This window comes from Pseudochaenichthys georgianus, chromosome 5 (genome assembly GCF_902827115.2).
Source record: "Pseudochaenichthys georgianus chromosome 5, fPseGeo1.2, whole genome shotgun sequence".
Classification (NCBI taxonomy): Eukaryota; Metazoa; Chordata; class Actinopteri; order Perciformes; family Channichthyidae; genus Pseudochaenichthys; species Pseudochaenichthys georgianus.
The window spans coordinates 18,321,384-18,345,189 of record NC_047507.1 but is presented as its reverse complement, the minus strand read 5'-3'; the positions used below and the strand labels follow the sequence as shown (position 1 = coordinate 18,345,189).

The window sequence follows — 23,806 nt, the reverse complement described above, 5'->3', positions numbered from 1 at the left end:
GTAAGGAGGTTGTAGGGAGCTGAAAAACACATTATTCCCACATTTGTGTACAAAGTATTGTAGAGTAATACAATCTCTTACAAAAACCAATAAGTCACATATTTACATAAATGTTAAAGTCAAAGGGATAAGAAGAACAAAAGCAACATTGTATAACACATATGAGCAAATGTTCCTCTAAATATTATAATTCTTATAATGGGATTGTATATATTACATATTACCTTAGATGATCATTCATTTAAATCAAATGTTGTAATCTTTTCTAGATACATAAAGGTCAATTTAACAAAAAGTCAAACACAAATGTGTCCTACATTTTGTTGTATAACCATGCCGATAGTTTTGATTCAAACTTACACTTCAACTGCATCTTAACTGTATTGTCATTAAGGGGAATTTGTCTTGCAGTAGGAGTGAAACATAGAACACACACAGATATTAGCATATATTACATAATTCAACACATTTGACAACATAACATATTTGTCACAACGATTTGAATGCATTCACGATGCCGATGAAGCCATAAAGCTTGCTTAGCTTTTCTTTTAGACCCAACAGAGATAAAAGCTTCTTTTCAGATCTGCTCCCACCGATCCCCTCCACATTACAGATAGATATATAGTTACTGATATACAAATCCATGTCACCCAAACCTATTAGTGTCAACCTTAATGCCCCTAAAGACAATGACTGAATTATGATCTCAGCTTCTTATCTCAGATGTCCCTACCATGATAACATGTGCATGACACTTAAAGTGACAGATTAGTGTTTCTTGTTACTACTTTCCAACCGAAACCAGAACATAGATAAATGTTTGGCTTTTGCAGAAATATCTGAGGAATATTTCATAAAATAATGCAAACTCATAAAGTAGTAGTGTACTGTAAGCTATAAGGACCCCCAGTGTAAAGACCACTGCTGTTCAATGTAGAGTTATGTTTCAATGTGCTTTTGATTTGTGTAGCCCTCAGTTCCATGTTCAAATGATGCACATATCATCCAACATAGTCTCACCGTTTAAACAATCCCATTTCATTATGTTTATCTGTTTTACGCATTATTCTGTAAGCAAAGGTACAAGCACGTGATTTGGAGCTTTTGCAACTTATAAACCAACGATGATAAGTGAAAGATGGCCAAGATCAGTGTTTAGCGCTCAAAACGTGAGTTGATGGCTCACCCAACAGCGTCATCCTGTGTACATATTTAGTCAAACAAAACAGTCATTCATTCAAAAGATTTGTTATCAGTTTTTTTTATTAACTATTGAGATAATGGCTGATTTATAGAGAAGCACAATCCAAAAACCAATGAACCAAAAACCAATGAACCAAAAACCAATGAACCAAAAACATGATGCATTTTCCAGTGTTTTGAGTGTCTTGAAACACTCTACCTGCTTCCAGAAAGTAATTTTGTTTGTTAATAGATGCAATTAAATGTAATTTACAAATGCATAACAAATGGTTTAAAGTATTACATTTCTTAAAAATGGCCTTAAATTAAAGTAGTATAAGTGTATACATGTGTTTGCTTAAACATATATATAGATATATATATATATGCACAGGCATTGATACAATTATTAGTTTATTTTCCTTCGACCGCTAGCATCACAAGTACTGAGTAAAGTAATAAGCTTGATTCTAGCCTGTAAGATAGTATTAGACCTGTATTTGAATAGGAAACTAAAATCTGAAAGTTATTTAATAAAACATTTACACAGAATGAACACATATTTGTTTACAATAGGCCTATGTTCTCATTGGGTGTCTTCTTTTTGTTGACCATGTGACAGCACAGATGGGTTATTCAGTAGCGCTTCACAATATGCATGTTCTTGATGCCACATTGCACCTCCATCCCAACGCCACTGTTCTCGTGCCTGATACTCTTTCCAACATACGTCTGTCTTTCCTACAAACGCGATATATGTCATGCAGCCCAAAATGCATATAAACAAGAACACATTTAACTTGTTATGCTAGATTAAAATATCACAGTGTAAGCGCTGTGTGTAGTCTTATATTAAATGGTCCAAACATATAGAAAGGAAACAAAATCTTCATAAAATCCCCCTGGAGTCCTCTTTGCTTGACTAACCACTCATCCCTCATCCTCATCCTTTTGTCTCAGAGAACGTAGGCCGCTTAGTCACGCCTGCCAAAAAGCTGGAGGAAACAATTCGTCTGGCGGAGTTAGTCATAGAGGTCCTCCAGCAGAACCAGGAACACCATGCGGAGGTGAGTGAGAACCCTCTCCTCCTCAAAACACTTTTCCTCTTTACTCTCACTCTTATCTCACTCCGCCCCTCAGCAGGGAGTTAGTGTTATTATCAGCCTTCTATAAATAAAGCTGCTTTCTTCTACGGGTAACTAAGAAAAAAAGATATTTCAAAGATTAATTGAATTCAGGAGAGCTCTAATTGCTGTTCAGCAGACCATGACTTCATGAAATCAGAGCGGCGTGTTTGAGCAGAGACTATAAATTAGACATAAAATGATATCATGTGTGCAGTTTTTTCCTCTGATCACAGTAGCTCTCCGTTGCAATGTTACATAAGCCTTTGATCTATTTCCAGAATTCACAAGCAGAAACATTTCAAACCACCTGTTTAATCTATAAGACTATATTGTATTGGATAAACGTATCATAGGCTCCGACTGTATTACAACTTTATCTGAAAAGTTACTGTAGCAGTAGCCCCATGTAATGCGGTAGGGGTTAGATATTCCCCTCTGAATGTAGTGTAGTAATATATACCAGTATTTCCACCACTGAAAATAGTTAATTTATTGCACCCTGTATGCAGCTATAAACACTGAGCTTGTAGGAAAGCATGTTGGACATGTTGTGTAGATCTGAAGGTGATCCAATGTGATCGTAGAATATACAGATAAAGCAGATTTATTGTATCTCTCTGAATATGCTTGACAGGCGGCAGTCACAAGTTCTGGAGATCAATCGGTACAGTATTTTTATTTATCTTTCCTCTTCAGTCCCCATCACGACCTCCCTGTATGGCATGTGCGCCACTATGGCAAGAGGCACCTTTTTAGGCAGAGAATGATCTCATAGACACTGTAGCAATGGGTGGGTTTTTAGGCATAAAAGTGGAGCAAACATGTTTAAAAGTGAAAAGGCACTGTAGCTTGCACAACATAATTGTGATCATAAAGCATGTTCATCGGGCCATACAAAGGTTTCCTTTCTTTCCAAGCATGCTGAACCAGTACAATTCCCAAAGTATGCTCCATGTTAACCTTTTGAAGTTTGATCCACCATGAACATTTGTTTCCCCTCCATCCAACAATTAATTTCACAGTCCGCACTTTTGCAAGCATTACTTCCCCAGCTTCTCCTCTTCCATCTTTCTCTGCTTTCTATACTTAGTTAAAAAGAAAAAAATACTTCTAAAGGCAAATGCCTAAAGAAAACGTTATTGTCCTGTACATCTTACTGTGTTCTCACTGTTATATGATCGGTGACTGTCCCAGCAGGGAAAAGAGGTATGTAGTCAATTTGAATGAGAAACACCCATAATGCTTTGTGCATGTCCAGTAGATGATGCCACGTTTCCTTCCCCCTCAGCATTAGTACACTCCCTCAAAATGGATCCCTTAACACAGTTGCATTGTGACATCACTAGAGTCTGTCTGGCTGAACACTGGGTCTGCCTCAGAGCTTTCAGGGTCCTGAATGTGTCCCTTTGCCTCGATTGGAAGCCAACCTTTGAGTGTTGTCCCTTCCTCCATCTGTTTACATTACATTTACAGTCCTCCCCTTTGATCCCTCCCTGTACGCAATATAGTATCTCTCCTTGAATGTGATGGAGAACAGCTTTGTTTGCTGCCTGTTGCTCTATCTCTAGAACTGTTGAGAATATTTTAAATGTTTGGATGTGGGCAGGTAAGTAGCCAGGTAAGTCAGGTTATGACTGCCACTAAAGCCAAACGGAAAATAACCAAACAAATTAGTAAACAAAAAAAGAAAGCATGCAGCATTAAGTTCGCGCTTAATTTATTGAACTTGGCAACATGTTGGTTTGAATGAAGCCAAGACTGCCAGCAAAGCAACTAATGTACCCCTGCTATCAAAGTGCAAGGAAATCCTGACTGTGCTAGAAATCGGTCAGCTGAATCTCGGAGACGTACTTTGCTAATTGGAACGGACACACTCCGACACTAGAGATGCTGTGTGCTGCAGTCTTTGGTATGCCTAATCCAAGATGTGCATGAGTCACATTTGCATCTAGCGCTATGGGTTTGTCAGTGATGTGAATGGTGGACCCCCTCATCTCTTAGCTTGAGAGAAAAGCATGCAGAGAGCTCCACATTTGCATGACAAAAAGCACCTTTTCCTTAAATGTATAGATGCTGTCATAAATATAACAAGGCACGACGATGAAACTCTACTGTGTGATACTTTTGCAATCATATAAACTTAGGTAATTACAATGAATCCACTTTTAAGTCCTTATCAATATAAGCAGTGGATCTCATATGTCTATCTATCTCGTATGTGATTGGAAACAACAACACACAAACACACACAATCAGAAACACTGTAATAGACAGTTACTCAGTGTTCATGAACATAATGTAATATAGTGCATAATTAAATTACCAATGTTGACACTTTAAGATAAACATACTTTTGCTAAGAGCTAGATGAGAAGATAAATACAAATGTTATCTATTAGTTATACAAAAAGCAGTAACCTATAGCCAAAAAACTGAATGGAAAGACTGGGAGCAAGGGGAACCTGCTAGCTGGCTCTCTCTTGAAGGAAAACAAATCCACATAAAAGCACCACTAAAGCTCACTACTTAAGTGATTTCGGGTCTTTTTATTGTTATGCTAGTTTATTGGTGAGACCGTTTCGTGGACGTCCTGGCTAAGTGGTGACTCACCAAAGTCAGTGAGCATGTAACCCTTCATAAAACCTCAATGTGTTATTTCACCCATTGGTTTTTAACAGGTTTAAATAACTATGACCTGATTTGTAATGAGCTTAAGAGGTAGGGATAGGTGGACTCTTTCCAAACTTAGGTGGAAACAGCTAGCCTGGCTGTGAGCTGTTTAAAATTGTAATGCTAAGCTAAGCTAATGGTACTAATCAGGGGTAGTTTGCCGCCTTCAGTTCCTCAGAGGGAAAATAACTTTAAGCGCATTCTACAACATTAAGGACCTACTGATTTACTCCAAATGTAAGTCAACAGGAAAAGTTTATCTGGGCCCAATCAAATCAAGGACAGACAGAGAATTTGTAGTACCACCATTTAGCCACTACAAAAATGTGCTTTCACATCCGACTCACTTCCTGGTGGAATTTAACAGGAGAGAGTTATAACTATTGACACCTAACTCTTTGAAAGGTAGCAAATAAACATGATTCCCAAAATGTAGTCCTTTGACATACATTAAAACACATACAAAAATAATTCCTTTCAAGAACTGATGAGCACCAGTTGTGTGTAGTGTTCCCTTCTTCCCTGTTATTTTTCCATGCGTCATCTCATCTGTTAACTGGAGCCATTGTTCACCTCTTCGCTTCCCCTCTTGCTGTGTCTCTAGGCGTTTGCATGGTGGACAGACCTCATGGTGGAGCATGCAGAAAACTTCCTGGCCCTCTATGCCATTGATATGGATGCCGCTCTGGAGATCCAGTCCCCTGAGAGCTGGGACAGCTTCCCCCTCTTCCAACTGCTCAACGACTTCCTCCGGAATGATTGTAAGCTCCCACATTTCTTTTATAGACCCTTCAAGTATTTGTATACTCAAACAAAGACGCTAACGTTTTTCTGTCACTGCCTCTATTTTTTTACACAGATCATCTGTGCAATGGAAAGTTCCACAAACACCTCCAGGATCTGTATGCTCCTCTGGTAGTTAGATATGTGGATCTGATGGAGTCCTCCATTGCACAGTCAATTCACAAGGGATTTGACCGAGAGTCCTGGGAGCCTGTTAAGTAAGGAACCTCTGTATTTAGATAGACTGTAGGATGGCTGGAGATGCAAGGCTTTTATATTCAGATGACAGACTGACTACATGGACGCTCAACAATCTTGGAGGGCAGCTATAATGGTCACCCAGACCTCCTGAGGGTTCACTTTAAAGAATGAGCCAAGAGTGGGCTGAATAACCCATTTATTCTCTGGAAAAAATGGTTATAAGTCTTTGACTTATTTATGTCTTTCTATTTCTATTCTCCGACACAATAAGGTCAGGGCAACATGTCTCCGTTGTTTTGTTTTGTGAACTAACCTCCATAATGTGTGCTTTGACATGTTGCCAGAATCAAAAGGCATTCACTCTGTTATGTTGCTGTTATAATTTATATGTTATGGCTTTCACACTTTTGCTTTGAAAATATCATATTTAAGATTTACAAGGTAAAACGTTATTTGTTTTTATTGTTATCAGTATTATTAAGTTGCTTTTCCTTGTCATTGCATTTAATACAGTATATATGTGCGTCATGAGCTCTCTTTACTCTGTAGGTCTTTGTATAATGTGCATCTTTGACAATTACTGTTGGTCTTGTTTATGTGTGCAACTCTACGTTCCTGTCTTCACCTAATTTGAGATTTTACGTTACTTTTATGATGAGTGTTACATGGCTTTCTGCAGCTTCCACATCACTGTTATAGATTCTTTTTTTCTTTTTGTCTGTCTTTTCTGCAGGAGTTTAACAAGTAATCTGCCCAATGTGAATCTACCAAATGTGAACCTCCAAATTCCCAAAGTACCAAATCTGCCAGTGCCAGTAGCAGGACTATCAGTTAACCTTCCACAAATGCCTAGCTTTTCTACCCCGTCATGGATGGCTGCTATATATGACTCTGAGTGTGTATTCAATTAGTTTACTTTAGAAACATATTAAACAACCTGAGACTGCCTTGGTATGAAGATGTCCTCAGCAAAGGATCATCAAAAAACAATCAAATTCTTTGTTCTTTGAAGTACAGCAAAATACTTTCTAGATAGCTCTAACTGGAGATTCAATGTTAAACAAAATCAATTGTACTTGGTTTTTCCCTTGTGTGAATATTCCATTATAAATGTCCATGTTCATGCCAAGAGCTCTCTGAAAGGTGTTAGAGTAGAGGGGGTTCTGCTTTCTAAAATGAGACACGCTCTCATTTGTCTCAACATGCATGCTGTTGAGCTGAGGTGTGGAGATACAGGCCAAAACCAATTAGATACTACATGTATATATTAATACAATATATCGCTCCAAGGCTATTTGGAACCATTTGCAAGTCAAGTTATCTATTCCACAAAAAATGTATCTCCCCAGAGTTGTTTTCCACAGACATTTGCTTTAGTGATTTCTAGTGCACTGTAGATCGTAAGTGGCCTTAGATTAATCTCTGACCTTGAGCACCTGCCAGTGGTCTGATTGGACGGGAGATAATGGCTTGGATTGGAGATGATAGCGCAGGGAGGCTGGGTAGCTCGCTCTCCGTTGTATCACCTCTCCTTGAGACTCCATATCTTTCCTGCAGCACTTTTCCAATGAGCTCTACTCAGGATGCCCTTAAAGGTCTGCATGATTTGTTCAGTAATTATTCCAGGGGCTCCACCAGCCTGGGGACATGGATGCTGAGAGAGGGCCTGTGATGAAGGGAAATCAATTTGCACAGTTTTTGGGTGGAAACAGACTCAGTCCGTACATCCCATTCTTACATGCCCTCTCTCATTTCCCCATTCTCCACTCTTTTGTCTTGACACAATTTGATTAGCTGCTGTATCTGCAGTGACTTTACCTGCATGTGGCCACTTCACATCCCAGTTAATAATCATACTCTCCAGCAAGGGTGTCAAACTCAATTTCATCGCGGGCCACATTAGCATTATGGTTGAACTCAAAGGGCCGGTTGTAACTATATAAATATATAATAATGTATTATATTACATTATTGCCTCTGAATTGGATTATTATCGGATAGGGTAATAACTAACTACGTCTGAAAGCAGAAGTCCAGGCTAAATAATTGCAAGTCTCTTCAGTGTGCATGTCACAAAACGAGATGCATTGTGGGACATCTAGTTTATGGGCAACCTGCTTCTGTAAAGTGGCATATAACTGTATAATAAACGTATTATATTCTTTGCATGCTCTTGCGGGGCCACATAAAATGAAGTCGCAGGCCTGATTTGGCCCCCGGGCCTTGAGTTTGACACCCCTGCTCGACAGCATGGTTATTGATTTGTTACAGTAAACCCTGCTCGCTCCTTTTCTCCCATAGACTGACTGTTCAGAAACACTGATATTGAGACAGACATTCGGATGAACCAGTCAGTATATGGTCAGAGTATAATTTGACTGTCTTTAGGTGTGGAGGAACAGCATCCTCCTCTGCACCTGCCACAACCCCCACCCCCTCTCTGCAGCAGATGACCGCCCGCTGTCGTCTAACATGTTTGTGTGTGTTTGGGTCAATGGCAGTAATGGCTCCGGGACGTCGGAGGATCTCTTCTGGAAGCTGGATGCCCTGCAGACCTTCATCAGGGACCTGCACTGGCCTGAGGATGAGTTTGCCAAACACCTCGAGAGTCGCATCCAGCTCATGTCGAGCAACATGATCGAGAACTGCGTCAAGCGGTGCGTGTGTGGTCGCGTGAGAAGAGAGACTGACAGAAACCGCAAACACTTAGGGGCACCAAATGTTGAGATTCAACTAACTGAATATGTTATGTTATAGTGAATTAACATATTTCACTTTCATTGCAGCACTAAGATGGCATTTGAGTCCAAGCTGACAAAGAGCAGCAAGTCCACAGATTTCCGCATTTCTCCAACATTATGCACCATGTTCAACGTGATGGTGGATGCCAAGGACCAATCAGCTAAATTGTGTGCAATGGAGATGGGCCAAGAGGTAACTTCCACCTCACAGGCACTGCATGTTGATCATTGACACTTAGTTTAGGTAGTTTTCTTTGTTGTTATCTGTTGAGTTGATGTTTTGTTAAAAACTTCTAACCTTTTTTTTTTTGCAGAAACAGTACCACACCACAATAGACGAGCTGATTGAGGAAAGTGTGAAAGATATGATCCTGTTTCTGGTTGCAAAGGTGAGACTATATCGATGTTCACAATATAACAATATCATTTGTTATCATTTGTTCATTGTTAATACTGATGATACATTTTAATTTTCATAAAGTTCTTATTTATTCTGTAAAATAACTAAACATTTACTGGACATGGCACTTAATTGTGTACATATATTCAAATGATGAATCCTCTTATTTATCCTATCAGGATACATTGTAATCAGGCTGAAGACTTTTCTTTTTGCCGCTGCTTTTAATTGAGCTATTCATATCTTAAACTGCACTGTAACTTTTATTCATGTCTTTTTTATTTTAATGTTTATTTGACTATCTTTGCTTTTAAAAGACTGTTTTTAAATGCAATTTTTTTTCTTAATGTTTTTCATTTTTTGTAAAGCACTTTGAATTACCCTGTGTTGAAAGGTGCTATATAAATAAACTTGCCTTGCCTAAGCACCTCACTTGTCATCTGGTGCCATCATCAGGTCAAAATGAAAAAATCTCAAATATTTTTTGTTTATTTCTAAATACATGCAAAACGAATGACATTCTCAGCTGTAATTTAAGTTAGTTGCAAAAAGCAGATTCTTAATTTAAGGTATTTAACAAACACAATATTCCTGCTTAACATCAGCATGTTAGCACTGTAACACTGAATGCTGTTTCTCTCTTGTTTCGCAGTTTGTTGCCATTCTGGAGGGCGTGTTGGCCAAGATTTCCAGATACGATGAAGGCACTCTCTTCTCTTCATTCCTCTCATTCACGGTGAGATGAAGTTTCTTTATTTAGATCCTCACTCAATGGGCACATTAGTCATATTTAGGGCTGGTTATCGAACCTCAATACTTTTTATGACCTAAAGCTTGGATTAAATGCTTGCCTTAGCTCTGTGCTTGTCTATCCTTTCAACTGATCAGTGATCTGTTTATCTTTAAATATTCTCAATTTTGATTGTATTTAAAGGGATCTATAGGGAAAAAAACATGTTGTATCTGTCAAAGTAAGCTATTGTCAAATTATTGCTTTGGAGTCAAAACTCAAGAAACTTGAAACATGAAACTTGAAACATGTAAAATGATACCCAGCCCTAAAGGTAATGATAGAAATGTTTTTCAATAAACATTCAGCCTGTGTTTGACAATTTTGTTTTCTGATTTCAGGTGAAAGCTGCCAGTAAATATGTGGATGTACCTGTAAGTGCAATAACGCCCTAGCACTTCACCACTGTGTGTTGGTTGTTTGTTTTAACCTGATGCAGCTGAGCAAGCTTCATTTCGTTTTTTATCATCAACAGAGTTTCTCCTGTGTTTTCTTATTCTTCTCCTGAGCCCCGACCCTGCTCTGTTTCTGTTTTACAGAAGCCTGGAATGGACGTGGCCGACGGCTACGTGACCTTTGTGCGCCATTCTCAGGATATGCTCCGTGATAAGGTCAATGAGGAGGTGTATATAGAAAGGTTATTTGATGTAAGTAAGATGCCGTCTCCTCCTCACAAAAAGGGAGGGGCCTACCAAAATGTGGCAAAACAACAGGGCAGGGAGGGATAAGTCCCATTTTGAGAGCAGCAAATGTATTTTAGCCTGGCAGAAAAGGTTTTTCTGATCCTCTACCCTTCTAGACTTTTCTCTTTCTTTCTGTCTCTCTTCTCTTAAAGCCTTAGCAGCTGCCCTCTGCATTCTTGTGTGCATTGCCACACTGCTTTTGGGTCTTTGTGTATTAAAAAAAGGAAACTTTTATTTACAAAGAGTCCATAAAAGCATCCTCAAAAAAGGATTATTTGAAGCAGTGCTCTCTGGAAAGAATATAAACCAGCACACCACCAACTTGTACTTTTTTTTAGCTCACCACTGTGCTTTTGGATACTTTCCACATAAAGCATGTTAGCCTTCTGAATAAATGGCACTCAGCACTCTTGGCCTCAGTCCACAGTGTAGCACCCACACGTTTCTCTGTGAGCTGAACATGCTGGGTGAAGGATGCACTGCTGGATGGGCCAGGGTCAACATGATGTCAAACTCTGAGGCTGACATGTCCAATACCCTTGGTCTGTTAGAGCAGTGGTTCCCAACCTGAAGGTCATAAATATAAACATTCTAACATAAATCTGAAAGGTCATGTGATGACTTACAGGATAGGAAAATAATAAAAACATTTCTGCTGCTATAAATAATGTGAAATGCTTCTGACTTCCCCTTAAATTTGAGCTATATCTTGAAAAAATATGTTCAGCAACCTGTAGCAAACTGTAACTCAATAGATTAGTACTAAACTTTCTACTTTGTATAGTTGCTCCATCTGAACTTACAGTAGTGTAACCATAATGAACGTATTCTAGCAGATATGGATGTATTATTATTATTATTATTATTATAGGGAATCAATCTGATAAAATAGAAGAGAGATGACTAAGTAGTGACAGAACATAGGAGACCAAAACCAGATAAGAGAATAAGGTAAATGTGTGAAATTGCATTATATATGATACATATTTTAAGTACATCTTTCCGATTAACAATATAGAAAAAGTAAAAATCCCCTTCAAATCGAAAAACTCCTTCATTACTAATCAAAGAGCGACACACCAGCTCAGGGAAGGTCATATTTTCCTCAAAGTTCTATATCTTTGGTGCTAAATAAAATAAAATAAAAATAAATGATGCTAGGTTATCAATAGACATGACATGGCTATAAAAGGTTGGGAACCAGTGTGCCAGGGTGAAGAGAGCACTGTCTTACAAAAGCATAATCCTAATGGGATACATTGACAGAATGTGTCCTCCATGTGTGATTTGAACAACACATATTGCTGTGATGTGTGTGCTTCATGTCATTCAGAAACTATTTGTACAGACCTGCGTCTCTACAGGTGTTGATGGCTTTGTGTGTTTGACAAATTCCCAGTTCTGTGAGACAGTGACGTAACGTTTGATTTGTCTGAGAGATCCTCAGAATGCTCCCTTTGGTTTTCTAATGTATGTGTTTGGCTGTAGAAGCAGGAGCCAAATAACTATGATTTATTGTTTTTGTTTGTTTGTTTTGGAGTGAGGAGTGATGCTGTTGTGAAGTGGGTCTGCTTTTGTCTTTGAGGTTCACGCTAGCTCCCTCGTCTCCGTCTGTGTTCTGTCACTTTTTTCTAGTGTGGAGTTTTACCCCTCGTGTCCTCTGTGTGGCCCCAAAGTGCACCAAAATCCTACTCAGCACTGTCATGATAAACCCTTCTGAAGATTTCACAAGCTGTGAATCTTTCAGTTATTAGCATTTTAAACTCTGCTTTAGTTCAAGGATGTATATGTTTTTCTCTTTCATTTGAATGCATTTCCATCCAACCATTTGCATGCATGTGAAAAAACCTAGATGTTGCTTAGGCTCTACTTTATCTCTCTTTCTTTCACTAATTAATTTCAATCCTTTTTATCTCCTCTTTTCTGATTAACACCATTCCTGCTGCCTCCTCTATTCAAAAAGTGGCACTTATCTCTAGTGTTGCGTTGCGTTGTTTTATCACATTATGTTGGTTGGCATGATTTTAGAGTCAAATAATCTTCCTGTGTACATCTTCTAGCATGACCCTCCTCCTCAGAGTTCTGCCTCATTTGCACATAGAGCAGTTTTCCTTAGCACGTAATCTGCCACCCACCCACCTGCGAGGTCTGCATGCACTGCACGCTCAACTCGACTGTGAAGTGGACAGGCATCTGCATATCGAGCCACAAGTTCAAACCTTTCAACCATTCACCTAATCTTGTTGAAAACTAAACCAAGGCTCAAAACGTAACTAAACAACCAAGCAATTATATTATCCCACTTCTAATTGAAGCTTTTGTTTCTGCGTTCCTGCCTACTCACATGTTCCAAGTTGACTTCTATTTTTTGAAGTTGCAGGTCTGAAAGCTGTTTCTATTAGACTTGGGTGCTGTTCTCTTGTCACTTTTAACTTTATACAGTCTGGGACACCGACACCCAAAGTAAAGTAGCGACAAGGTACAAGAAAATAGCACCGCTGCTCCCTGCCTGCTAACCATTTACTCACTCTCATTCTATTTTTCATTTGCTAATGAATTGCGTCAAAACGTTAATTTAAACTCCCTATACAGTAGTAATTTTCTATACTCCATATATTTAAATGCAGCTCGGCATCTACTCGAATAAATTATTAATAAAGGCTAAGCAATTTCCTTCAATAATTAATGGGCCATGCAGCTTAAATATTGACTCAGAGAATAATTTGTAGTTATTAAAAGGTAATTACAGTTTGAGACTGATACATCTGTCAATGGTTGACGATGTAGCAGTTGTATCAATGCTTCGGGTTTTTACTCTAAAATTGCACCTTTCAGTGCTAAAAATGCAGTCTGTGTGTGGATGTCACATTGTGTGTGTGTGTGGGGGGGGGGGGTTCTGTTGTGCGTGTGTGTGTGCATGTGTCTTTGTGTGTGTCTTGGCAACACATAAACACACACACACACACACACACATTTTGAGTTTAGTCTCCTCAATCTGCTTGTTACTATGATGCGGCATACATTTAGAAATAGTTTGACATTTTGGGAAAGATGGACACCCATCTCATGTAGGCTATGTCTGCGCAAAATTAAAGCTGGAAAACAGCTAGCCTGATATCCAATTGTAACCAGCTTCTCTAAAGTTGACTTTTTAAGATCTTGTTTCTTTAATTTATACAAAAGATTATGTGCTGCAGTATACAGTATACCTGGGTGCAGTACGTTCATGGACTCTCATACCCTAGTTTGTACAAATTAACCAAACAAGTTGAGTGCAGATCGGTTATCTTTGGAAGTGCTTGTTGGCAGAGAGAGAAAAGAGCCAGGCTATCAGTTTTGTATTCTTCCAGGTGTTATGCTCAACTAAGCAAACTCAACTTTTTTAGTTTTCTGCATAACCTAGAACAAGATATTGCTGTATTTTAAAACACCCACACAGTCCCTTATAACCAACTTAAATGAGTGTCTAAAGATCCCGAAGGATTTGGGTTTTCTAAGCTTTTAAATTTGGCAAGTCATTTATATTTAAGGTAAACAGAGTTTTCAGGGGCTTTAAATATTCTACGAGGACAGAAGGCAATGAAAGTAAAGAACGTTCTTTTTTACCTTAGATTTGAAATGCATGACACAAAGAAACAAACCCACTTTACTGTAGCTTCTTATTCTTTTTAGCTTTTATGATTTGTTTATTTTGAACATGACTTTAATCTTACATTAACGTGCAATGTGTGTGGATTCTGAGTAGAGAAAAGCAGGGATGTCTTTCTTGTGAAGTGGGATGGAGACTCCACCTTAATCCTCACCAACTTGATATACTGTGCACCTGGGTGAAAGGAAAAGTATCCCCACATGTCTTCTAGCTTCTAGCCGGTTTTATTGAAGTGATGCTTGAGTACACACACGAGGATGCTTTAAAGTTAATGTTATTGTCGTACTCTATGTTTAGATGTTCTTTATGTGTGTCATAAAAGGTTAGTTTTATGTTACAATGTCTTGAGTATGTGTGTGAGTGTGTGTTTTGCTGGAGAGTGTTGTGTTTATGTGTTTCAGCAATGGTTCACTGCCACCATGAACCTGCTGGGGACCTGGCTCACGGAACGCATGGAGCAGCAGCTCCACGTCTACCAGCTGAAAATTCTCATCAGGATCACAAAGGTAATAATAATAATAATAATAAAGCTTTATTTATATAGCACTTTTCATATAACTCATGCAGCTCAAAGTGCTTTACAAAATGACACATTCCCCTCAGATTATTTGTTAAGAACTTTAAAAGGTACATGCAGCAAAATGTAAAATGTTATCAGATAGACACAAAGAGGTAAAATGTATGATAATAAAAATCTCTTTGACAGATAAGACACAACACAACTGAGTCGATGCAACAATATAAATTATAAAACAAAGTGAACATTTAGGTACAACAGAAATACAAATAACAAGATTAAGACCTATACGTAGCACAGGAACCACCCGTCAGGGTCAGTACACTTCCCAAATACACAGTGCTGATTTACCTCTGTCCTTCTGTAGAAAAAGTACCGGGACTTCCGCCTGCAGGGTGTCCTCGACTCCACCCTGAACAGTAAGATGTACGACACGGTGCGCAACAGGCTGACGCTGGAGGAGGCCACGGCTTCAGTGAGAGAAGGAGGCATGCAGGGCATCTCCATGAAGGACAGCGATGAGGAGGACGAAGACGATGACTAGAGCACTGACACTCCCGCCATTTCCCCTGAGCCACCTCACCCCGACCCCCTTTCACACTTTTGACTTTAGCCTGGTTACCGATGCATGTACCAACTCAGATAGCCACTCTAGGACCTCTTTGTCAGCTCGAAATGCCTATGAAGGAACTATTAACTATACAAAATAGTACTTATACTGAGGAAAAAGAAAAGAAAAATGTAAAAAAAAAAATCATGCAGTTTAGCTGTGTCATGATAAAGATAGCAGCTATCTTTGATTCATTCGTTTCAAAATGCATTTCTATGTGTTACTAAGCAATATGGAGAACCATTTGTTTGACGATGTTGAGTGAGATTATTAGGTGTGTCCCTGTCCAATGCAAACCTATATGGCGCTTCTTTGTCGTATTCTACATTCATTAATGGTACATTGTCGTGATGATGAGTGTGTGGACCCTTTTATTTGTCTTGTCTGTTTTTAAGTGAATGCCAACTGCTTCAAACTGAAAAATAAACCTCTGTATTTGTTTACGGCTGTTACAGATACATTGTTGTCTACTCGCTGTTATTAATATCAACAGTTTATCAAGACCTGCATTTCTATCATGTGTCAATGCTATGTGATCTTTTCTCAATTACTAATTAGACACGATTCAACAGGAATCATGAACTTCAACGAGTGGGTATTCTAGAGATGCAATATTCTCATAGCTCCATTTTGATAACTTGGGAGATTCTATTTTTATTTCAACATTAAAGGCCTTGAAACAGGTTCTATTTTAATTGAGTTGCACTTTTACAGAGAAAAGAGCAGAAATATTTTTTTTTATTAAAAAAGAAAAGTTGGTCCGTCTTTGTTCTGTAATTGTGTAGAATGAGATGTCTGGCATTTGTTTGGGTCTCACTGTTGTTTTGTATATATTATATAAATATATATATAAATATAAAATGCTGTACATTGCATTCTGAGCCATCGCTGCATGCCTGTGGGTTCCCACCCTCCCCAAACGCTTTCTGTTTTCTGTGTGAATTAGCTGGTGGATTCATTCTTGCTTTTGCCTTATGAAAGCCAACAGTTGTAATATGCAAGAGCTGTGGCTTCTAAATAAAAAATACTGTACATGTGCATCTGATGTCATGTTTATTGGGTGCATTTACACCGGAGACACAATTATAGGTACACTGAGCTGTGTAAGTGGTGGTATGGCGGTGTTGGAAAGGAACATTTACTCAAATAGGCGACTGTACTTCAGCTACTTCCTCTCCGAGTCACAACTCATTCACACAGACATGAAGTGGATACTGTATGTTTAGAAACACTATCGCCTACACTTTGTAAGGATATTCCATTTTGAAGAAAATAAAATGATATGATGCTCTTATAACACCAGCACATGCATAATATTGTCACATTTGAGGTTTTCTCCAGTATTAACTTAATCCATGAGTAGTGGTCAGTTCAGCCTTTGATACATTGCAACAGGAACTGCTAGTAGCTATTTCAGTATTACATTGTGTCAAGTTCCCAAAGAGCCGACAAATAGGCCTAAAAAAAGAGGCTCAGGTTGTAGCCCGCGGTTAGTGTAACTCAACTCATGTTAGTCTTACATTTCCTGCCTCCATATACTACAATGTTATTGTACTTTTGAATTCCCTTCATCTGTTTAATATCCAGTTTCTACAATACAGATTACGATGTATAGACTACAACACCTGTGGTCATATATAATGTATACACTTAAATGCTATATGATAGAATAGTGTATTAAATAATGTGAAATAGCTCCACCTTAACAAGCTAAATTATTATCATGCTGCCTAAGTGCATTTTGATGCTAATACTTCTAGTTAGTTACATGTTTGAGTATGTTGAATCGGAGCAAAGCATCTTCCACCACTGTTGTTTGGTGACAGACTGCCAGCAGGGGGCGACAGTATAAAAAGGTTGCTTATTTGCTTTTTCATGCCATTAAACTCCTCCATCTGTATTCCATGTACAAGGATGCTGTGCACCCAAACCCAAACTTTATTTCATAAATAGCAATACAATGTACCTATTAAATGACACTATTACACTATAATATGGTATATGACAGCATCATAGAAATATATGGCTATGACACATCATATAAACATGTGATATGATGGACAAAACCATTTTATTCGAATTTAACGTTACAAAATAGACTTCACTACCAACCTAGGAGCACTAGGAGCACTATACTGAACTCACACACTGGATCCCTGGACCGTTCAGCAAATGTCAGGAAATATCTGCTTCAAATATCAGCGTGGACCTCGAAGGGGCCGGTATGACTGCGGGGGGTTTTCTATGGAGATTTGGAGAATACATTTCCCACAAAACTGTTTCATGGCCAAATACAAACCAAATATTTGTATGAAAATATAAACCTCTATGATCACAAAGATTATATAAGAGTCAAAGACATTTTTTTTTTAGTTAATGTGTTTTGCCACAGTACACATCAAGCGTAGAAATATCAAACAGAGAGGCGATTGGTATTCATAAGAAACACCTAGGATATGTTTTGTTGCAGTTAAGTGATCAGCAATGTGGACTTTTCTCCAAATGTTGGAGAGTTTGAACTGATTTGAGCAATCTCCCCTTTGTCAGAGAAGAGGGTGTTATTAAATAGTAAAATGATACACATAAATCAATCAAGAGAGAGGGAGGTTCAGGGTTTAAAAGGGCTTATAATTAGGTCACAAAATACTGCCTTGACACAATATCGACCCAAATAAAATACGTTTTACTGTCTCAATTTAAAAATATTGTACTCTGATGTTTACTGTAAGATAAGTTCCCAAGGCTGGAACAGAAACATGCTTAACCTCTGACAACGATAATCTGCACTTCAAGGTTCAACAATCTTGATATTAAATGGACTAAATAGATCTCAGGACAAAACCACCTACATGTTGCAAACTGGAACCACATCTTTGGTTACAAATAATCCCCCCACCCTCCCTTACAAGAATATACAGTGACTTTTAAACACATTCACCTCCTTTGGATCTTTTCACATTTTATTTATTTACAAGTTTGTATCACAGTGGATGTAATAAGGATAATGTTTACACTTGTAAAAGAAAAAGACTCAATTGATTCACAGTTGTAAATTAAGTAAATGTAAAATAAAACTCATATTCACCCTCACTATGAGATTGAATTCCTCACCGGTGCAGCCAGTTTGTTTCAAGTCGAATAGACTGCTGAGTGTAATCACGCTGTGACACATTTTTTTAGGTTAAATAGTTCTGGAAACCGTAGCTATTAAGTACATTTCCAGGCAAAGACTGCACCATGAAAATAAACATATACTTTACAGATGTAATCAATTAGGGGGAAGGAATAACAATTCCAAGGCACTGGAGATTCCACATACAATTATAGAAAATTAAAAAGCAGTATGGCCCAGCTCTTAAAAATTAATTGTGGTGAAATGAAGGGCAAGATCATTAGCGAGCCTTTTTGTGAGACAAACACATCGGCTACAACATACCGTCCTCATCAGGAGGCCTGTTAAGGATACTTCTCTGCAACAGGCCCCTTCAAGGCTTAAGAAGAAGTAGACGGTAATATTGATGCAGTAAAATATAAAGAAGTCCTGGAGGAAACTCTGGTTCTTTACGTGGGAAACTGCAGAATTTATTTTTTCATCAAACCAAGGACAGCAAATATTAAGCCACAGCTACTGTAAACAGCAATGTCTTCTCTTAAGAACCTGTTAAAGTCTGTCAGTGGCCAGGTCAGAACCTCAATTCAGTCCAGGATCAGTGGCAAGATTAGAAATGTTGCCATCGCTTTATAAAATTGAGTTTGACAGGGCAACGCGATAAGCTGCAAACGTGTCAAGATGTCCAAAGCTATCCACATACTCTTTTTGCAATGAAATAAGATCAAACATGTGTTGACTTTTGTTTTCACTTGACATAGTTGTGTCTACTGATTTTCATCCACTGTGATTTGATGTTGTAAAACAATAAAACATGGAAGTTTGTGTGGGGTGAATACTTCTTGTAGACCTTGTACTGTTTCAATACAGATACCCATTACATGTGTTAACTGTTGAGTTTTGACAGTTGTGGGTAAAGACGCTGTGAAAAATGATGAAAACAATTGAGCTTTGTAGATTATTCATGGCAGTCTCATAAAAACATGAATCTACATCAAGGCCAGTCAACACATAGGCAAAAGCACTAAAAAAAAAAGAAAAACATTGGTTGGCTAGTAAGGATATAATATATATATATTACAAAACAATATAACAATATAAATCCCTGTAAAAAGCAATACATGTTCACATTAGATGTTGTAACACAATTTAACAAAATAAGCCGTAAGTACATTATACAAGACAGCAGTGAGATACTTGGACAATATATGAATATTAAGCAGGTAATAGTCTCTTAACATGTGATAAAGAGTTTCACCCAGATGGAGCGGAGCCTCAAAACGGTTTGAGGCGACAAAGTGACATAATGCGTGCTGGGCTACTTTGTGTTGTAATGTTTTTTTTGGAGACACTTTTAGAAGCAGATCGCATTATTTCATCCTGGCCTTCATGCTTCAGGTTTGTCTTATGTGATCCAAAGATCCTGGTCATGAGATGATGCCAGGATTTAACTGTTAAACGTCTTCATTCACTTGATTTAGGCAGTAACACTGATAGTATAGTGCAAACTGGACAGAGCTGCTTTTCCCTCACGTCAACTTAAACAGGTGCAAACGCTCAGCAGGATAACATTCAAGACAAGAAAAAAAGGACGAAAACATAAATATCAAAAGACTTTTATCAGTATAAAAAGTAATAAGATTATTCATTTAATCAATAGTCTGGCAAAAAAGGCCTCAGAAAAGTTCTCGAGTTTTTACAAATTAAGTGCCTGTGAGGACGTCCTCAGACGAGCGACTCCATGCTCTCCGCGGGGTCCGACTCGTCTGCGATCACCACCACTCCATTAGTGTCCATGTGCATGGGGCTCAGGCCGTCCTCTCTGTTACCCACCAGGCTGAGCATGGCTTTGTAAAGGTACTCGTACTGCTCCTGTGCACATGAACACAAACACACAACACTTAACACCCCAGATCACATCTTACAATATGCTACAGAGCTGTGACATTTCCTTAAAAACACGTCTTTAGTTTGTTGGCCACTTGGGGGAAGCAGAACAAGCTGTAAACACAACATTGACATATTATCACCTGATGTTAACAAGGCCAACATGCTACGAAACAGTTGCCTTTGAACTTCAAGCAGATACAGAGCCACTTCAGCATTAATGTGGAGTTGTGTTTATCCACCTAACTATGCATTTAAGCTCTTTCCACAAACTCCTGAAGGTAAACATCCATCTTGTTAGCTACTAAATGTTCAACCACTTTCTACAGCTAGTTGCTGACTGGGTCTGTCTGAAGGTATTTCAATATTATGTTTCAAATTTGAAACGGCTGACCCGAAATCCCTCTGGTTTGTATTTGACATAAAAGTGAACTTACTATATCTGTGAAGACGCCTGGTCTCATGATGTTGATCATCTTCGCCACCTGATAGATGTCGACGACGCCCTCGTTCTCCAGCTGTTGGGACAGTGTGGTGAGGGCGCAGAGCATGCCCGCTGACACGGCTCCATACCTATGAGGAAATGTTCAAAATCAGCTATAATCAGTCTAAATCAGTCTGGACTTACTGGCCAGGTGCTCTTAACCCGTGTTACATTACACTTCATAAATCCTTGGTTAAACTCCATTATAAAATGACAATGTCTTGGGCTTTAATGTGTCGTGTGTGAGTCTTGTGTGTAATTTAATTGTTTAGATCTCATCACCATTAACTTCTTCACACATTGGCAGTTACTTGTTTGCAGAGAATATAATGTTAATAACTTCCCAGTCTGCAGTTAGGCAACTAAGTCCTTACAGATTGTTAGCAATTAGCATCCCATCACATTAGCCTCTGGCGTAAGCAGTCGGGGAGACGGAGTGGCCTGAAGTCTGAGACAACCACAGCTACAGCTTTAGGTAAATGAGGGATGAAGTGTGATTAATTATCAGGACCTCCGGTGGCGGAGAGTATTCAATTAGCTGATGTTTTCACTAACAGCAGCCGAGGTGCTGAAGGCACAAAGGTCTGTCGGAAAGACATCAGCTGGGAACTGTTGTGAAAGTTGTTATGGTTGCCTGGTTACTGAGAGACTTCAGAATGGCACTTTTGTTTATCTTGGTAGTCGCCTGTAGATTGTCGGCGCTAGCATTAACAGGAGGACACTCAAACCCCGAGCTATGGAGAGCACTTCATATTTAGTGGCTTGTATTTCATCCTGGTAGTGCAAGTACTACAGTTTAATAAGGACAAGTAAAAGGTAATTAAACATCAAGGGATTCATGGACCACGACTGAACTGTCTGAGTCCAAGTTCAACAGTGTGTATTACAAATATAATTAATATTAATTAATCTATAGAGTCCTGGATTATTCTATCACTAAATCTTAGGTAGACGTGTACTGTCCCTGTGCTGACTGAAAACAACTTGGAGGTAAACGTACTCATCGTGCACGATGGTGGGGCCATCTCGAGTCATGGCCTCCTCCTTGATGACATTGATGAGCTCGAAGGTGCTGCTGAGAGGAGCATCAGGGTTGGGCCATTTAGGGCACTGAAAGTGTCTCACCTCCAGAACGTAGTCATCCTGTCCACAGAAAAGGAATGTCACTTGTAGGACACACATGACAGAAGATGATGTGATATTTCATTGGGAGTCTACAAATGAAGTCATCAAACAAAGAGAATCACATCCATCTAATGACGGTACATGTGGGCCCCGGGTACCTGGGTGGCCTCCAGGATGAAGTCATGGATGATGATCTGCTCCTCATTGGAGAGGCACAGTCTGTCCTTACTGATGAGTGTGACAGTGAAGGCAATGCAATTCATGGACTCCTCCCGACTCGGCCAATAAACAAATTCATCCTCAGCCTGCAGAGAAACAACATAGCAACTTATTTTGGTTAAGCTGTCATTATGATTTCTGTTAGTTTGTGACTAGATTCCAGTGTTTCCTTATATGAGAATTCCAGCTATATAAGGCAAATCCAACAACAGATTAAGACCATTATTGTGTTACTTACCAGGCCATGGTTATCAGGCAACATGACAATTATTTGAGCGTTGTGGTCCCAAATCATCCTCCAGAAGTCTGTGGTGGTGTGGGGCAAGGGATGCTGGGTAACGATGAACTCATTACTCCTGAAGTAACCCTGAAGGGAGAGATGGGAGCTGTTAGCCTTTCAGAAGCTCACAGCACTCAAACTGATGGATGTCTTTGAAAGCTGACGGAAGCTGATCATTTTCTAAGAAACTGTCATCCAAACTGTCAGACCTGTCAATAAATGTCTACACACACACAGTGAGCAGTGAAAGAGAAGCTGGGCTAACACACTGTACCATTACGTAGGATGCATTAATGTAATCTGTTCCTTTCATTCCAGGCAGAGTGGCGAGTCCGACCCTTGCTCGCTCCGCTGAAGAGAGGAGAAAAAAAGTATTAAATTGCAGGTCTCTATATTACACTGGCTGATAATGCACACATTCATTACATGCCCTAGCTGTTACTATGGCAACAAGTAAGTCATTTCCCCTGCCAGGGTGCAGAGAAAGCATAGAAAGATTAATTTATAGCATTATGGAAATATAATCTAATTTTGGAACAGGAATTGTCTTTAATAATTTACGGAGTGGAAAACAGGAAAATGTAGAAAACTACGAGACTGAGTAGTATATTATTTAATTTCTGAAATGAAAGAGGCAATGAAATAGTATGTTATACAGTATAGGCTGCAAAGGAAAAAAATGTCTCACCCATACACCCCAAATGTGATTTTAACCTTAAAATGTAACCATGTCGTTGAAACCACTATACCTTACTTGTAAACCCACTATCTCCAGATCTGAGTGCAGATTCCTGAAGCTTTACTCTACATGTTAGACATGACCTTGGTTCTCCAAAACCTCAGCTCTATCACAAGTGTGCTGTGGTATTACAGATAAGATACTTACAGGGGACCACTGAGGAGTTGCGGTTCTTCTCCTTGTTGCAATCTTTGTGGGCACTGAAGCACTCCACAAAGCGCGCGTTGCACTGAGTCAACAGCTGGTGAGACAGAACCAAAAGCCCACACGTTACACAAAGTCAGCTTTTCAGAGTCACTGTGCCATGGAATCATACATTTAAAAAAATGACAATGTTGTTTCGCACCCAAGATGAAGAGCAAGTCTTTCACATTAATAATGTGCATGTGGAGCCCGGGAGGAAGGGACATTATTGGCGAGCAATTTGTTTCCCTCTACTGATGTGGACTGAGCTTGATGAAACATTCATCAAGCTTTGCATAAGGCAGCAGGGGTGACAGACATGACTTTATTGAAGCCACATCAGAGACGCCTTCAATCTATTCCAGTCTGGGAGTGGAAAGCCACCGTGCACGTTGCTAACAAGCTTCTGATCCAAAAACAGCCT

General features: G+C 39.0%; 2 protein-coding genes across 9 annotated transcripts in view; one reads left to right on the top strand and one right to left on the bottom strand.

Moving 5' to 3' along the window:
* Positions 1 to 15,814, top strand: part of cadpsb (Ca2+-dependent activator protein for secretion b) — a 59,944-nt gene extending 44,130 nt beyond the window's left edge. For 3 of the 7 annotated variants that reach the window (XM_071203123.1, XM_071203122.1, XM_071203121.1), the window contains 13 exons: positions 2,146 to 2,252; positions 2,947 to 2,976; positions 5,587 to 5,743; positions 5,842 to 5,983; positions 6,700 to 6,861; positions 8,468 to 8,623; positions 8,753 to 8,900; positions 9,022 to 9,096; positions 9,760 to 9,843; positions 10,239 to 10,271; positions 10,437 to 10,544; positions 14,631 to 14,735; positions 15,114 to 15,814. In XM_071203123.1, coding sequence (XP_071059224.1) covers positions 2,146 to 2,252; positions 2,947 to 2,976; positions 5,587 to 5,743; positions 5,842 to 5,983; positions 6,700 to 6,861; positions 8,468 to 8,623; positions 8,753 to 8,900; positions 9,022 to 9,096; positions 9,760 to 9,843; positions 10,239 to 10,271; positions 10,437 to 10,544; positions 14,631 to 14,735; positions 15,114 to 15,290 — 1,484 coding nt within the window. In that variant the 3' untranslated portion in view covers positions 15,291 to 15,814. The remainder of the gene's footprint in view (positions 1 to 2,145; positions 2,253 to 2,946; positions 2,977 to 5,586; positions 5,744 to 5,841; positions 5,984 to 6,699; positions 6,862 to 8,467; positions 8,624 to 8,752; positions 8,901 to 9,021; positions 9,097 to 9,759; positions 9,844 to 10,238; positions 10,272 to 10,436; positions 10,545 to 14,630; positions 14,736 to 15,113) is intronic. The other 4 variants (XM_034082799.2, XM_034082797.2, XM_034082792.2 and 1 more) reach the window with 3 other exon arrangements.
* A 2,149-nt stretch (positions 15,815 to 17,963) lies between these two features.
* Positions 17,964 to 23,806, bottom strand: part of ca16b (carbonic anhydrase XVI b) — a 104,775-nt gene continuing 98,932 nt past the window's right edge. For both annotated transcript variants that reach the window (XM_034082329.2, XM_034082330.2), the window contains 7 exons: positions 23,347 to 23,440; positions 22,735 to 22,811; positions 22,419 to 22,547; positions 22,120 to 22,266; positions 21,837 to 21,979; positions 20,790 to 20,925; positions 17,964 to 20,337 (listed from right to left, as the gene is read on the bottom strand). In XM_034082329.2, the coding sequence (XP_033938220.1) occupies positions 20,191 to 20,337; positions 20,790 to 20,925; positions 21,837 to 21,979; positions 22,120 to 22,266; positions 22,419 to 22,547; positions 22,735 to 22,811; positions 23,347 to 23,440 (873 nt within the window). In that variant the 3' untranslated portion in view covers positions 17,964 to 20,190. The remainder of the gene's footprint in view (positions 20,338 to 20,789; positions 20,926 to 21,836; positions 21,980 to 22,119; positions 22,267 to 22,418; positions 22,548 to 22,734; positions 22,812 to 23,346; positions 23,441 to 23,806) is intronic.